This window comes from Bombus huntii, chromosome 1, assembly GCF_024542735.1.
Source record: "Bombus huntii isolate Logan2020A chromosome 1, iyBomHunt1.1, whole genome shotgun sequence".
Lineage (NCBI taxonomy): Eukaryota > Metazoa > Arthropoda > Insecta > Hymenoptera > Apidae > Bombus > Bombus huntii.
The window spans coordinates 21,101,500-21,118,748 of NC_066238.1; the positions used below are offsets into that span (position 1 = coordinate 21,101,500).

A 17,249-nucleotide genomic window follows, 5' to 3' on the forward strand; every position below is an offset into this window, starting at 1 on the left:
GACAGTAGAGACCGATAGATTGTGCTTTTCAGTGTCATGACTAAATTGATATCGTTAGAAAGGTGGTTCACACGAAATGTCATTTTTTAACATATAACTTGTAACATATCGACACATTAGTTATACATAACATAAACCGTAATATCCAATTTCCATGTCATTTAAAATACATATTATAATATACATAGTACGCATAATAATCTATACGTTAAATGATTGCCTAAATGATCTTTACAATACACATAGTTGATAACAATTTTCTTCTTCTTAATTTTCAAATTCTTTATCGTAGTTGATAATTGACCAATTCAAACTTCATTCATCGACATTTTACCCACACCGATCTAACACACTAAGAATATATATGTATAATACTATCGAATGTATAATACTACGAGTACTATCGGTGTAATAATATTATTGATCATTTCCCGAAACTTTTTATAGAACCTACTAAATTACAAGGTGACAGGTTGGCTATTAAAGTATTAAAATGGCCGATCGGTAAACTTCACAAATCATCCCGGGATTAAGCGCTACTTCGAGTAATACGTTATTACGGTCCACGTGATTTAGAGACACCGTGGGCGCATCTATATACACACTAAACAGTCCTAGACTTAACAACGAACGTTTGACCACAAAGCTACCCGTTGAGAAATCTCAACTATTAGTGACCAGAGCTAATCTCTATCGCCGGATTTATTGCTCATATCAATAGGGGCTTCGGCTTTAATCGCACTTATGCATAAATCACGGCAGATTAACCGAAGACTCACCGACGGGGGGGGGGGGGGGGGAAGAGCGTGCGACGGAATTCGAGAAAAGAAGACTCGAGTCGGGCGAGTCTTGAACGCGATTTAACACCGCCAGTACACATAGGGTACGCGCAATCAACGTCAAAAAGTATTTCACGAGTGGATCTCTCGTGGAAAGTATTCCAAGCGTCATTTCGAGCACAGCCTCATCATCCTCAACGCAAAGTATGTATGTATGTACTTCGTATAAACTGATCGATAGCTGCTAGTCTTTTCATCAGCGAGCTTTAATTAATATTTACGCGAGGTCTCTCGAGCTGGGAAATTATTTATTCGAAAGGCGATTCGAATTATCCTAGTATAATATTTTCCGTATTTTCATTGCAAAATGCTAATTTTGAATATACATGAATTTTTCTCTGACTTTTAATTTTTCGACATAATATTACTTTCTCTGTATTTGGAGTTTAAATCGACTGTAAACGTCCTTTAAATAGTTTTATTCGACACAGTGTTGTTCGTAGAGAAAAATTCTGTCGCTATCGATATAATCGAAGTTTATCTAGTTAATAACCTATAGAAGGGGAGGAACAACAGATGAAGCTGGACGTTGTCACTTTTCACGGAGCAAATTCGATTTTCGGACTAACCTTTTGAACTTTACACTGTACAGAAATCGTGTTATTTCTGTTGAGAGTATCCATAGTTAAAATTGATTCACAGTTAGTGTATAAATACGTGTTGCCATTGATGAGTTTATTTTCGCGTTTTACGTGGGTTTCACTTTTGACATTCACAAAAGTTTCGTCGGTACGAGAACGTATTTTCCAATAATACATCGACGACATCAACATCAAGCTATCTTCAACGTTTTATCATCGACGGAAGAATTTTCCTAACCAACCCACAAAAAGTAATATTTTTCCCCAATAGAATATCATAACGGAGTTAAACGTATAGAAAAGATGCGTACGATGACGAAATTTAATTAAAAAGCCATCCCGCAAAAAATTACCAGCACTCTGGCACAGCTCGAAATCGATAATTCGGACGATCGAAAAACTCTACCCCCGACTGCGGAACGGCGACGATACGCGTTTTGTCAGCGACACGTGCAAAAGTTCTACCGTCGGTATTACGAGGGCCGCTGCCGCCTATTACACTGCGAAATATACACATATAAGCGCAATCGAAAACGGTAGTTGAATACTACAATTGAACGTAAAAGCCAAAGTGATTTTGATGTAAAAAGAAGCAAAAAGTTTGGTACGGAAGGTTTCCTTACAAGGTTTTGTTTTTGAAACACTCAATTTTGAAAACTAACGAGACACGGCTACAATTGATAATAAGTGTATCGTAACAGTCGAGTTATCTCATTAATGATTTAAGATTTACCACTTTTGAAACAGATTCTTCTTTCAACAATAAATAACGCATACATTTAAATTTGGAAAAAGTAGGTTAGATTATATTCTTTAAATGCAATACGTAGCCTGATTTATGTTAGGGATCTCATTAGTGTTAAAGGAACAATAACAATCCGGAACAGCCTTCACAAAATTTATCTTGAAAAACATATATGTATGTTACAATTAAGTTAGAATTACAAAAATGCTTCATTTTAAAATATGTATTACGCTATAAAAGCGAAGTAATGAAAGACGGAAAATGGTGAACAGAAAGGTAAAAACACAATATGATTGTTGCATTGATGAATTATAAGTGGCAGTTTTAATAATAGCGTATGCGCGAATACGCCGATTCTGAGCGCGAGGCACGTGCTTTTCTTTGCAAAAAGGGCGGAAAAGAGCGATGGAGGGGGGCACCTGTTACCATCGCGATACATACATTATTTCGCGATATCCCGAATGATCCCTATTAAAGCCGCGAAACGGGTCATTCACGGTTACCGGGACGCGTTTATGCTTTCCGGGCAAATGGGATTATCGTCGAGTACGCTTGTTTGCAAAAGAATACGCCCATCCGTGGTAACCAGTGAAAAACGACGGAGAAACGCACCTTCGAAAACGAATAATCAAAGTGATGACATCAATGTTGCCTCTTATATTTAACTCACACGACGTTTAATAAGTATATTTGCTTTTATCAATATATGCATGAGTGATTCTCATAGGTATATGCTGTACCGATACAATACAGAAAGGATAAATGGTAACAGTGACCTTAATACGCGACGAATGAGACGAAGATGTATTCACGGACACCTCTTTTCTCTTCATTTGTTGTTTAATGTCATGTACAAAGTTATTAGCGACGCTATAAATGAGTGTACCATGGGAGAGAAACAGTAGCATTAACATTACACGCGTTTGTACTATATAGAGTAATTTGATTCGAATTGAGATAGATAGCTTAGCATCTAATATCGTTGATGCGGGCAGAACGTTTGCAGCAATCAGGTACGAGAGAAGAAAGAGGTTACACCCTATGAGTCGGTGCGCGAAAGAATGCTCAAAAATATTTAGCAACAATAAACTAGCACGGGAAGGGTGGTGCGACATCTTTTGCAGCGTGATGGTAGATCTTCCGAAATTGATCGTGCTTCGCAACGCGCATACTCTCATTACTACTTGCATATGACAATAAATGGACTTTTCCCCCATGGGAAGTATAGACCGTACATGTGCGAACGATTGGATAACAGAAACACAACTTTGCGATCTATGGGCGAGTACAAGTTTTTCGAACGTAAATCATCGAATGGTGGTGATGACAACTTAGAGAAGATTGTTTTTATTCAGTGAGAGAGACTGAGAGTTAAGGGTGCGTCTAGTCTTAGGCGAAAGTATCGATAGACAAGAATCGCTTGTTTGAGGGAACAAAACGACCACAATGTACACATACACTCATTATGAATCTTAATACTAATAGATTAATCAAAATGACTAATTCTTAATATTTCACGGAAATCTGATAGATTTATAGCAAAACAAGTTTGATTTGGATTTTCAGTGACTTTTTGTAAAGTACACAGATAAAGGTTTGTTGGTTCCCCCGTACTATGTATTTTTAAACATATCTTTCACTCTGATTTCTTTATTGTAAATTTCATACGTTAGTCGTAGATACTTTAGTTCTAACGCTAAGCCACTTCGACATACATATACGCACGGTCGTCGACATCGTGTGATACGGTTTCATTTAACTATGCCGTAGTACTCACCGATGGTGCGTCGCGTGCCAGAAGGGTAGAATCCAACAGACAAGACGAACAAGCAATATTATCCAGTGGTGGTCGACGATTATTAGGTGACCGGCACTATGATGCACGCTCGACAATGGCTGGCACACATTAAGTACACTGATGCACTACTTGATGTACACGCACTCTTCACCGGACAGAAGCCACCGATCGAGACGAAAGAGCGGCAGTTCGGCACACACGTATTATTATATGCACTGACTGTTGACCGGGCTGATAAGTCGTTCATTGATTAGCCAGCGTTTCAATAAAAGAATTCGCGAACCGCCTCACCTCTCTTGCTATCCTAGGCCCACGGTGGCCATTACACTCGCCGCCGCAACGAGAGAGCGTGTTTTGCTTTTTTCCAAGGGGACCAACAACTCGCCCGCTCCGAGGCCGTGGAAGCGACTGTTCTCGGGAGATTCGCGGTGCGGTCTCATCGACCAATCGTGGACCAGCTTTCACCGAGCGCCATCTTGCCCAGCCGAACACAAAGGGGCCAAAACCCGAATGTTTGCGTAAACGTCCGAACCTTAACCACCCCTACCTACCCGATCGACGTATCTCCTCTGGATTTTCTCATCCCTAACTTTCAATACAGATTTTATTGTAGGATTACCCGCCCCTCTCTTCCTTTTTCCACTACGTATCAAACCAATTCGAAACTAAGAATCGTATTTTCACCGATGAATCTTCAACAACGATGTCGTTGCATTGTTTACTGTTCCTTTTGAGGGAAATTGGAAGCGTTAAACGAGAACGATTGTTTTTATATTAATTAAAGAAACTTTCAGATGTTTCGTCAGTTATATTTTTCAAGTATTTTAGAGTCTTTTCTTTAAGAGCGAGAAGCTTTAAAGTAATCATGTTGTTAAATGTATTAGTTGAAATTATAACCTTTAAATGGATATTACTGTTTTAAAATATTGATAATTTTTTACCAGTAAGTTTCTTGGTCATATGCTTTAAGGTTGTATAAAATATTTAATATGAGAAATGTTAAAAAGAGGAAGATGTTAATGTTATAAGCCTTTTTAAAATAGTAGTTATAAGAATACTACTAGTGCCATCATTGAGGGAGAATTGGAGTATCTACTCGGTCGATAATGTTATGACATTACGAAATGATACATAACACGTGAAATTTTTGAGGTTGTGGTTTTCAAGGTTAAATTTGTTTTACTTTTATTCTCGATTAAATTTGTATTATTTGGAGTCTAATTTGGTGTCGTTGAATAATTTTGTATCGCAACTGTTTCATTGATATTTATGTTTGTGTACTCTTTCTTATTGTCAATAAATAAAAAGTTAATATAAATAATCGTTAAACAATGGAAGGAACAAGTAAAAAAGGAAATAAAGTATGGACTGATGACGAAAGATTAAAACTTGCTTCAAAATTAGACGCTGAACTCGATGAATATATTAGTAATTTGGAAAAGAAGAGCTATACTGAAGGATGGCCAGAAGATCGGTGGGAAGAGGAAATGGAAAAACATCCATTTTTCATGAAAAAGACACCGGAACCTGGAGAAAAACTTTCTCCATTGATGGAAGGTTTACAACAGCTCAAATATGGGGAAGATGAGAATACACCTGAGGGTTTGGATTAATTTATTCTTATTTAGTCTTGTAACCATGTAATTTAACCTTGGAATATCATAACAGGGTACTATATTCTTGTTCGGTATTTGTCTTAACTATTTCTAAGAAAGATAGTATCTTTTTGTTATTTTTGTACAAACACCAAGACAATTCAGGAAATTAAAACCTATTTAAAGTGATTGTTGTTTCAATAATAGTATGTTTTTCAATCATCTAGACTCTATTTTTATTTATTTTTGCAATTAAAATATATATTTCCAGCATTATTGAGATTGCAGGGTTAACAGTTAATTTAACAGTATAAATGTTTATATAGATATTGGTAATATTACATTTGCATATGTTTTATAGAACTTGCAAATAATTATAAGGAAGATGGAAATTTCAATTTCAAGTATAAAAATTATAGATTAAGTATTCTGAGTTACACAGAAGGAATAAGAACTAAATGCAAAGATATTGACTTAATGGCTCAGCTTTATAATAATAGAGCTGCTGCACATTTTATGTTAAAAAATTATAGGTATATTTGATATTACACATATTTTAATATTACAGTCTTGTTCTAGTTTTATGAAGGTTGTCTTTTATATAAATTACAGATCAAGCTTAAATGACTGCAAGCTTGCTTTGAGGTTAATACCAAATTACACAAAAGTTTTGAACAGAGCTGCCACTTGTTGTTTTCATATGAAAGATTACAAACAGTGTATTGACTTTTGTAATCGGATACTCCATAAATCTCCTAATGACGAGATAATATTTCATTTAAAATCACAAGCAGTAATTGAAGGAGTAAGAATATCCATACTTTAGTGCATATAAACTTGAGAAAGTATTTACTATGTGCAACTTATATTTGAATATTTATAGGAACGTCTGAAAAGAGATAAAAGAAAACAAGATAGATTAGAAAAGAAATTAAATAAAGAAGAAGAAGAATTACTAAATGTAATAAAAGAAAAAGGTGTTAATTTAGAATCGATCAAAGGGAAAAGAAATCCAACTTTAAGAGATCTAGAACCTCAAATTCCACAAGAGGCACATTGTAGTTCTTATTTGGATGCACAAAATAAACTCGTTTGGCCAGTTCTGATTTTATATCCTGAAACAAAGCAGACAGATTTCATACAAAATTTTCATGAGGATACATTGTATGCTTTTATATCATATAAGAATCTCACGTTATACAAAAAATTAAAAGTTATTTCACATATAATAAATTTACTTATTCAGGTTCATAGATCAATTAGAAGAGCTGTTTAATGATCCACCTGAGTGGGACTCACACAAACGTTATACTCCTGAAAATATAAATGTTTATTTTGAGGATAAAGATAAATGTTCTCTGCATAAAGTGGACGTCGATCAGTCTCTAGGGCAAATATTGAAGCACGAGCGGTAAGTTCATGAATTAAGATACAGGAAATTAAAAACGCAACCACTTATGAAATAAAAAATTTCAGACTTATAATTCGCGGGGGAACGCCGATGTTTTTAGCACTTGTTAAATCCAGTCAGGCGGAGGTGGGATTTTTAGCTATGTATATGTCGTAAATAGATTTATAAAGAAGATCTACACACCTATTAATATAATTAGAATTAATTAGGTAAACTCATATAAATTGAAGAAGTGGAATCCAAGATCCGTTTTAATTATTTTATATATTTTCATATACTACATAAATTGTTTGCATTTTTATATTTTCAAATTTCTCATAAATTATACAAATTTACAATCTAGTAATAATTATTAGTGCTCTTATCAAATAAAGTTTAAAAAGCATTTTTCCTTATTGAATCAAGAAATGCTTTTGTGTACTTTTTTACGAAACTTTTTAAAAGAGTCGCATGTGGGTCCCACTTCATATTAACCGTAGAAGGGACCGATATAGGTAAGATAATTGATCGAGCAGTGGTGCCACCTGTAGCCTGTAACACCTGCCAGAGCCAGATGGGCATAAAGACTCAGGGCCTCAGTCAGAAATTCAGTTCAAGAGACGCTGTAGAACGTGTGTATGCGTCCCGAAACGGTTACTCTTCTAATTGTTACGACTAAATTGTGCTAATATAGTGACGAAAAAGTGTTGTGCCAGAGATACGATCGAAACGATCGGAAATCGGTCCTTTATCGGTGATGCTGAAGGTTATCTGGTTCAAGTTTGAATTGTGAAACAAGAGGACCTTTACAGCGTGGGAGAGAAGCGGAACGGGACACAAACGATGCCAAAGCAATGCAGGCAAAATTTTGTACTTCTTCATTTTTTTTTTCTTCAATCGATCTTTCTATAGCGGCTAATTGTTAGTATATTTACTAACAATTATTTTTTTATTTTGTTACTCATATTTGTCTTGCATATTTTACGAAATGAAAAGTATTCGAATTCCTTTTCACGGACAGAAAATTTGAATTCAGACTTAAATTGTTCAAATTTCATCTGATCTCAATTTGTGGTACGAAACGGAAGTTCATTGAACCACTAATAGGATCTGTGATTTCAGTTTTCAGAATAACGGAGTTGGTTAAAAATATGTATAATTTTTGCGAATAACGTAAATTTTTTATATTAGCAAGAGTAATTTCATTTTTATATAACATCCCGCGAAAATTTCGTTAACTTTTATTACCATGCCGAAAAAGGAGAAAAATTTTGTTAATCACGTATGCAGATTCGTTTTAATTTTCGACGTAATGTGAAATTGCAGTTTCATAGAAACGCTGAATGTTGCATTGCGTTGATATCGATAAAAATCACGCGTATCCGGGTTTAACAATTTTTAAAAACTACGCTCCACGGGTGAACGAGTGGAAAATAAAGAAAGAACGCATTCACGGAGTGAATCAGTGTCAGATACGCTACAACTGACGTGATGTTATTAGTACATACCGATGAGACAATGGCGCGTGTTAAATTATTCATGAGGTCATTGTTGCATCGTAACGCAGATTCAAACGTCGAGCAATTTGAGGTGTGATGAAACCGCTGCGTTTGACTCGACGAAATTCGATCGAAATTGCCAGTAAATTCTACCACGTTGATTAAATTTCATTCACTTAATCTCGTGAAAAAAGAAGAAATTAATTATACTAGAATTAAAGTTATGTTATGTGGGATATAAGTATCTCGTGAGAAGAATTTCGTAATGGAATTATATCTCGAAGAACCGTACAGAAATTACATATACTACACGTACATACTCGCAACTACCTTTCTCTCATCGTTCCCCTCTCTCCTCTTTTTTTATCCTAACAAGATGGTTGTCCTCTAGTCTAGTCAAACGGATCTCATTGAATCACGATAAGAGAAACCTTAAGCCACGCATTATTCGTCTATTTTCATTCGATCGAATTAAGGATCAACGTTTCGGGTAAAATTGAGCATATTTTATGGCTATTCCTGTCATGCTACCATGAAGTATTTTACGCCGTATAATCAAGAAAACATGTGTTTATCGCTCGAGGATAAAGTATAAGTACTAAAACTTCCTTGAGCATCCTTCCTCTACAATATATTTATGCTAATTTATACATGTAAATTTTACGTAAGCTACTTGAGAAAAACTAGCCCCAATTATAGATATTTTTCAAACATGCCTATAAGTTAAAAATAAAAATAAATGGATTGTCATGTGAATCAGTCGATGGCCGTAATTTCATTATCTACGTACAAAGTCATGTTACGCGAGTTGCTAGTGAACAGGACAAGAAACACTGGCCGGTTGTCAGAGATAGTGGGGGGATGGTTACGTGTCCTAGTTTCGCGGACTACGGTGGACCACGATGCATCTTTGTCCGATGCCCCGAAGCAAATGGCCGGTATATGTCGAAAGAGTTACGTCAGGCGGGAAGAAAAATCCGCGAACCGGACCGGTTGTAACGACGAGTCAATCTGTTGGAGAGGAAAAAAATTCCAAGATATCGTGCGCGAGATAGAATCGCGTTACGTTCAGAAAGACATACCGAAGATAGCTATCTCGAACCCTGTTCGATGTGTACGTCAGTAAAAAGAGAAATTCTTCTGGCAGAAAGAACGGGTTACTGAGAAAATACCGTACGAACACGCAATTACGTGCGCGTGAAATTCGACGAACGGTAATTAAAAGATATTTCATTTTTTTTCTACTATTTTGATATTATATTTTATCTACATTTTTAATGTAGCGTATTTATGCTTAATAATTCCTATGATTTATTCTAATTTACTATAGCTATTATGGTTTTTTAAAAATGTTGTTTTTGAACGTTATAATTGAATATCTGTCAGAACGTAATCTCCGCACTTTCTCCTTTGCTCTGATTATTTTGTCTATAAACACGGTTAAGGTATGTGCAAGAAGAACATCTGCCATTTATTTCTCTCTAAAGTTGTCTATATACACTCTGGTGCTGTTCGGTTAATGAAAGTGTTAAAAAAGGAACGAGAGAAAGTAGAATGAAAATATCGAGGCGGTGTTTTTCTCTAACCATTTCGTCTCCAACTTGTACATTTTATCTCTTTCTTTTCCTTTTTTATTTTTATGTTTGCGAAGAAACGATCGAAAACAATGTCTCAATACGAAGCAGCGCTGGGCATTGTCACAATAGAATTACACTCTGATCCGTTCCATCTCATGCAAGACTGTCACGACCAGACAGATTCGGATCGTCGGCGACTCTCTCTTTGTTAAGTCTTTCTCTATTTTTCTCTGCTTTTCGTTTGTTCCTTTCCTACGAGCGATGATATTTCACACGAGGCTATGTATACGTAGTCATGTAGCTGCATCAACGACACGGTCTAACGGCATTCAGTCGACCTCATCATCCCGCTTCTCCACATTCAGTCGCACACATTCTTGCATTTTTCTTTGCTCTTATATTACTTTTACCAATTTCTGCTACTTTTCTCTCCGTTCCATCCGCATTCCCTTTGTTCTCTCGCTTTTTTGCCACTTTTCGCTCTTCTTTCCTGTCAGCTTTTCTCTGATCATCCTTTTCTCTCCCTTTTTCTCCCAAAGTTCGCTATTTTCCTCTCATATCCGCGATCCCTTCGTCCGCTCCGTCTATTTTCTCTTTGTACGCTTGGTTCTTCCATATTTCTGCCCGCGACAGAAACTAAGGGCATCCATTAAACCTGACTGGTCTTTCAATAACGGAGATTAATTTCGATTGTTTCATCTTCTCGGTCACGTGGTTAATCACCTGAAGTCTCTCCAGCGATGTACCGACGTATTGTCCAATTAGTGCGTTTAAAGACCGATTGGCGACGCGCGAATAGACCCACGCTAGATTTCAGAGGGGCAAATGTCTGTTAAGGAATTTATTACTTGTGTTCTTGCAAACCGCAAATGACATTTATGCCATATTCCGTGACATTAATGCTCATGCAAATTATTACTATGTATACAGAAGCGCTGGATGCATTTAATAATTACAATCCTAAATATCTTACGACCGAGGACACATTAAGGATATTTATGAAAATTTATATTTTTATGAAAACGAGCAAAGTAGTAAGCAAAGTTTTATTTGACGTACCGAGTATTATGACAAGTGCTTTGTTTTAAGATACTGTATGTAGCGTGTGTGTTCTATGCATTTTTGCATTTTCAAATTTCCTATCAATTTATTTATTTTATTTGTGATATAATGGAAGAAAGACGTACTAGAAGGATGCATTAATCGTCACGTAATTACGTACGTTTTCCCATCGATGAAAAGGAAAACGTCTATCGAAGTATTCATTTACCCTTGTTAATATATCTCCTATTACCCGCTCTTAAGATAGATTCTGCGGGTCGTTATCGTTTTTCATTAACATAACAGGTACATATTAATGTCAACGATGTCGCGTCAAGGTTCCGATTACGAAAATCACCGTGGCCAACGATCATCGAGACCAGTTTCAACGTAACTTGTTCTCCTTTACAGCTGTGGAAACACCGTTTGGTTATCCACGGACTCTCCAGATATTTATCTGTGTTTTTCCTTGTTTAGTCTCGTACAGGAAATCAATATGATATTGTTATAATTTATATGTCGATAGGCTATGAATTTTTGAGTTTGATTATTAAAGATTTTCTACTTTAAAGATTTGCAATTTTTATTTAAAAAAAGCTAAAAAGAGGAATATTTTTTGTTGTGGAAATAACATAAAACAGTTAAAAAGTTTTTCACACATCTTTTGTTAAAAAAATATTAGAAAATTAAAAATCCCTTATGACTACTTCGCTTGGAATTTTTCTACTATTGTGATAATTGTATTCTTGATAGTTAAATTCTAATCTGCATCCGAAAATTTGAATGTGAATTTAAATTTAGGATAATCGTATGCTCTACTCTATTTCGTAGGTAGAGCTTGTCGCTCTAAATGGTAGATGGCACAACGAAACCTCTAATTTTTTCCACGATCAGTATGTCAGAACACGTGACACGAAATCTCGCAAGGTGTCAGATTTATCTTATATCTCGTCTACTAATGATTCGCCTGCAAATAACGAACAACGCAATTCGATATCGCATCACTCGTGTGAGTTCGGCCTTGAACGAATCACTACCGGTTTTTTGTTGACGATCGTGCACGATTCTGCACGAATTAATTGGAACAACCTGCGAGTCCGACCACTATGCGTACATAATTTTGGCGGGACAGGAACGGACGGTAATGGAGGAACCCTTAAACAATTTGTAAAAAACGATGCGCGGACGTGTGAATGCAATATATTACGTTCGTGCAACTGCTGCTCCAGTTACGTCAAGAGCGTTACCCGACGGCGTTGTTCATGAATGCCAACGTAAACTCATTTTGAGAACATTGAAAAATAACTGAGAGGATGAAGAGAGTGGGGAAAACGCGACATGATTAAGCAATGCTTGGACATTGGAAATGGATCGTGTGTTTGTTTGTTGAAACTTTTCTTTTTTTTTTGCGGATTTACTGCCGAGGAATTGCTTGAAATTTTTAGTGAAAGAATTATTATACTGTAATAGGTGAATTACGCTATTTAACGAAATTCATTATTCGATTATAAGGGATATAGAATTTCATTTTGTAGCATTATGTACAGAGGTCGACACTAAGTTCTGGTAGAAGAAATCTTTGACTGGAGAAAATTTCAGGAGTTTTAGGACTTTTAGGAGGTTTGGAATGTAAATGTTAAGCTAGGTCAGGATAAGATAAGTTACAGAATGAAACAGGGATGGGTGATTCAATATTTAAGAGGGAAAACGGAAACAAAAATATTTAAAGAATAAGATGACATGGAAGTTGGTAAATTATACAACATGGAAGAGTTCATGCAGCAAAATTCTCTGTTCTAATTATCTTCTCTTTTAGGTCGTAAAAAGAGGAACAAGACCACAGTACAGTGAAAAGATACATGCAATGCAATTTAAATTTAAAGAATTCTAACTTATTGTTAGTTTTATTAAAGATTTAAGATAAAGGGATTTGGAAGGAAAAATTTCTGTTTGAAACTTTTAGTTTACAAAAAAACGAACAAGATTGGAATACAATAGAAAAAAATGTTCATACGAAATTTTTAATCATAAAGTACTTAAATGCAAGATTCTAATTTAGATATACTTAAGATTCAAGATGAAAGAATTTGCAGGGAAAAATCTCTCTTTTGTCCGTCTCCATTGTATGTATATATATATATATACATGTTGTTTTCGAGCGCGCGACTTACGTGGAACCGCATTGTTTACAGTTGACACAACGTGAAACGGTGAGAGGAAGAAAAGATCACGCTGCACGTCGTCGTCGTCGAGAAATCTGGACTCCGAGCGGTATTCGAGAAGAATTCCGAAGCATCGTGGATACAAAATCGCTTGACATTCTGCACAATAACTTGCGGTAAAAAAAAAAAAAAGAAAAAACAAACGAAAGAAATAAAAAGAGAAAAGAAAGAAATAATTCGGTCCAAAAGGTGAAACACGATATATGGCTTGACACAATTTCAGACTCGTACATGTGCTGATCGTCCGTCGCAGATTCTGCAGTTTATTACAAGATCGAAGAAACGACCAGAGTCCAGAATCTCGGAGTTTTTTCCCTTCTCTTCTAATTCCGGCATAGTCCTTAGCTTATCGCCGAGCCTATACTTATTGCCACTCGTGGCACCTCTCTGATGCAAGAAGTGTATCGGATAAACGGAGAGAGAAAGAGAGAGAGAGAGAGAGAAAGAGAGAGAGGAGTTCGTTAAGCTTTTTACGATTTTCACCGGAACGAACGTGGTCCAATTAATGCGATTACTATGCGCCGGAAGCTTCGCGTTGTCGTAACGGGCACGTTCAAATTTTAATTCGAAAAGAGAATCTTAATAGCTCTTTGGGATTTTAACCTCGTGCTTGGTAAAGAACGCTTCGTGTAGCTAAGTGGTCGTTAAAAGATAGAAAGGTAGAGGAAAGAAAAGGAAAAAGAAAGGGGGTCGAGGGAGGAGAGTGAAGGATTCAAGGATATGACATGAAAAGCAGCGCGAGAATATTCATGAAAAAAGAGGATACTAAGGGACCGTTAACTTTAGAAGGATCTCCCTTTACTATTCAAAGCAGCTGGGAGGGAAACATACGCGGGAAAACAACGACAAGGCCACGCTTCACTCTTACATGCAAATTACAACGTTTCTAAGTTAACTGGAAACTGACGGTGGTCAGAGGGTTGGAAACTTTTAGACACGTATATGCGAGCACACTTAATTGACAATTAAGCGGGAAAGAAGCGGAGAGGGGGCGACTTTCTCATTTAGAATACCCGCAGCGTGGAGCAGAGGATCTTACGGGAAAACAATCTCTCCTGCACACGGAACGGACGGTCCCAGTGAAAAATTCAATTGCTGGCTTGAATCACGTCCCTTGATAAAGAATCGCCGGAAAGGAATTTCCGTTCGGGCGCCAGAAGGGTTCCTTTTTATTCCTCTCCCTTTCTCTCTCTCTCTTCTCTTTCTTACTGCTCTTTCTTCGACTGCCGAAAGAATAACCAGCTCCAGTTTCCTTCATCCGACGAAACGGATCCACCTAAAATTTTTATTGATAGACCATCGAATACCTCTTTGCTCAAAAGAAAAGTAATCTCGATCTTGAGGAACGTTTGAAGGAACCAAGAAAGCGATCAATCATTCAGACACTTGTTACGCGGTTCATCAAAAGGTTAACAACTGTGGCGAGAGAGAAGTCACGAAGAACTAGAAAGAAACGCAACTAAGTTCGACTTCGATCTTGTGAGGAATTATAGAAAAACTAGCTGTTACGGTGCTGTACTTGTATAATTTAGAAAAAAAAAGAGAGGAAAAGGAAAGGACTGCGTCTAGTAACAAGACTAGTAATAGACAAGTAGTAAACGGAATATAAGACAGCAACTTATTAATTATCAAACAGCAAAATTGAATTGAGCAACAAATCTAGCGACGATCGTCAAACAATTTTAATAATATTAAGATTCTGTCCATCGAAGTACTTCCTCTAATAACAGAACTAACAGCAGCTGAATAGTAAACGAAGTATAAGACGGTATTTCATTAATTTAGTACTATAGTCAATAGAGAAATTCAGTTGAGCAACAACTCTACAGAACTTGTCGAACAATTTTAATAAAGTAACGATCCTGTCGTAGTCGACTAGTAGACGAAAATAAGAAACTATTTCATTAGTACTTAATCAACCGTACACTGGATAGAGCAATTGAATTGTGCAGCAGGTATATTGACGCTTGTCGAGGAGTTTTATTAAGTTAAGGACAGTGTCCGACGAAAGGGACACTTTTTTTCAAAACGGTGGAAAGGAAGTCACGAAACACGGCGAACCACTACGGTATCCACTACACGGGCTCGTACGCTTATAGCAACGGAGCACCGAGCGTGTACAACAGCTATCCGACGAACGGCGGGTTCGTGCAGTCTCATCTCCATGAAGACTATCGGCCGATTTACTTTTACGTAGCACAGCCCTACACTATCCCGTACACGTTCGCCAAGAGACCGAGGCCATCGTCGCTGCTGAGGCCAGGCAAACCTCGGAGCAACTGTCGCGTCAAGTTTTCCAAGAGGCTCGGCAACGGCGACTTCTCGCAGAAGGTCAAGCAGGGCGAGTTCTCGAGAAGCCTCAGCCAGGTGCACTTTGTCGAGAGCCAGGGGCAAGGTATTTATCATCATATTTTTCTTCATCTAAATATATACATCATTGTAGGCGACATTTAGAGAATCGATAGTGAGAGTCAAAAATGAGCGATACACCGATAGCGATAGAAAAATGATGTTCGTGTAATATTGGTTTACGTATGATCTTTTTTATTATTAATTTGTAATCCTGCGTATTTTACATCCTTTCTGTCAATCCATTTTCAATTTATATGTGCCACATTCATGCGTTTTTAACTTATACAATTTTATTTATAACAAAAGTTTTTGAATAAATTTTGTACCTTCAAGTTGCATGTTGAACCTTTGACTCTCACTGCATATCGCACGTGTGTTTTGAAAATATGTCACAACTTGAGATAATTCTGTTCTATACTAAGACGTATAGACCAAGAGAGCGATTCTTCGTTCTCCCCTCACTTTGGTAAAATTTAAGGTACATGTTTTTTGCCAAAACGATGTGTTTAATACAAGTCACTTTTGCGACGTTTCCAGATAGGTTTCCGCTTTTCCTGAAAAGCACGTTTCAGCTGATTTGTGTTTGAAATACACGCGCGAATGTAACGCGTTAACATTTCGTTGTTCGACTTAATTGAATATTGTACCGTGTTTTATCGTGTCACTCGATAGATTAAATTCAAAAGCTGGTCGTAATTTGCTTACGAATATAAAATTTCTGCTTTTATATTCTCGCAATCCAAAGTTTAATAACATCTCTATTTCGATATATTTATATTAAATATTGTACGTAAAGTAGAAAATTTTGTATTGAATTTGCAGTAATCGAGTTCAGCTTGACCTTTTTACAACGTGCTAAGCTTTAGATATATTATCTTTCTAAATATGACAAAAGCCGTTGAAATGATCAATTTATGCTTCACAAAACCATTTTGAGAGTGTCTTGACAAAATGACCGAGCTGCTGAACGAAAGGAAAGCAGGAGAAGGATGAATTTTAATGCTCGAAATAATTGGAGAATTAAAATAATTGCTACGTTGATGTTGTCGTTTAATAAGCTGTCGGATACGCTGTGTGAATTCGATGTTTGATAGGTTGCTTGTTATTCACTGGCCTTGCTTCCTTTCATCCTTTTTCCTTTAGAATAGCGTGCAGATTAAATATCGTCAGATAAGCACTCTATAAATTTTTATTATCGAAAGAATAATGTGTCCTATTTATTCCATACTGTTCACTTTGACGAGTACAATATGTTTCGGAAATTCGACTTCACTCTCTATATTCTTTTTCCAAACACTTTTCATCTGCTTCGTACAATCCTATCGCTCTGAGAATTCCGACAAAACAGTAATTCATCGGACGGATGAAAAAGGTTTCTGGAAAAGTAGCGTAATATTTGGTCTAGGCGCTTTCACACCAGCAGTATTTTTCTAGCAGACCGGATAATTGTTGCGAAAGCGGCATAGTTTCTGTGGCATAATTTAAATAGTTGCTGTCGTCAAGTAGACTACCGATACCCACGCGTCGAGCGTCTTGTCCACGATTAAAGCGTCAACACGCTGCTTTTGCCGAAAAGAGAAACCGCCACCAGAGAAAGGAACATTGTCCAA

The 17,249-nt window shown here is 36.7% G+C and overlaps 2 protein-coding genes across 5 annotated transcripts in view; one reads left to right on the forward strand and one right to left on the reverse strand.

The window, feature by feature from the left end:
- LOC126873613 (uncharacterized) overlaps positions 1 to 4,392 on the reverse strand; it is a 123,489-nt gene extending 119,097 nt beyond the window's left edge. For both annotated transcript variants that reach the window (XM_050634780.1, XM_050634702.1), the window contains exon 1: positions 3,943 to 4,392. The gene's annotated coding sequence lies outside the window, so the exon portion shown is untranslated. The remainder of the gene's footprint in view (positions 1 to 3,942) is intronic.
- Positions 4,393 to 5,077: 685 nt separating this feature from the next.
- On the forward strand, positions 5,078 to 14,843 carry LOC126876021 (DNA polymerase interacting tetratricopeptide repeat-containing, protein of 47 kDa). 3 transcript variants are annotated; one of them, XM_050638963.1, is made up of 8 exons: positions 5,078 to 5,565; positions 5,920 to 6,091; positions 6,171 to 6,363; positions 6,442 to 6,722; positions 6,805 to 6,969; positions 7,035 to 7,818; positions 12,882 to 13,188; positions 13,258 to 14,843. In XM_050638963.1, exons 1-6 carry the CDS (start codon positions 5,295 to 5,297, stop codon positions 7,123 to 7,125), a joined length of 1,173 nt encoding a protein of 390 aa, XP_050494920.1. In that variant the 5' UTR covers positions 5,078 to 5,294; the 3' UTR covers positions 7,126 to 7,818; positions 12,882 to 13,188; positions 13,258 to 14,843. The 3 variants fall into 3 exon arrangements, with proteins under 3 accessions (XP_050494920.1, XP_050494990.1, XP_050494956.1); XM_050639033.1 differs by having other exon boundaries at positions 13,029 to 13,188; XM_050638999.1 differs by lacking the exon at positions 12,882 to 13,188.
- The last annotated feature ends 2,406 nt before the right edge of the window (positions 14,844 to 17,249 follow it).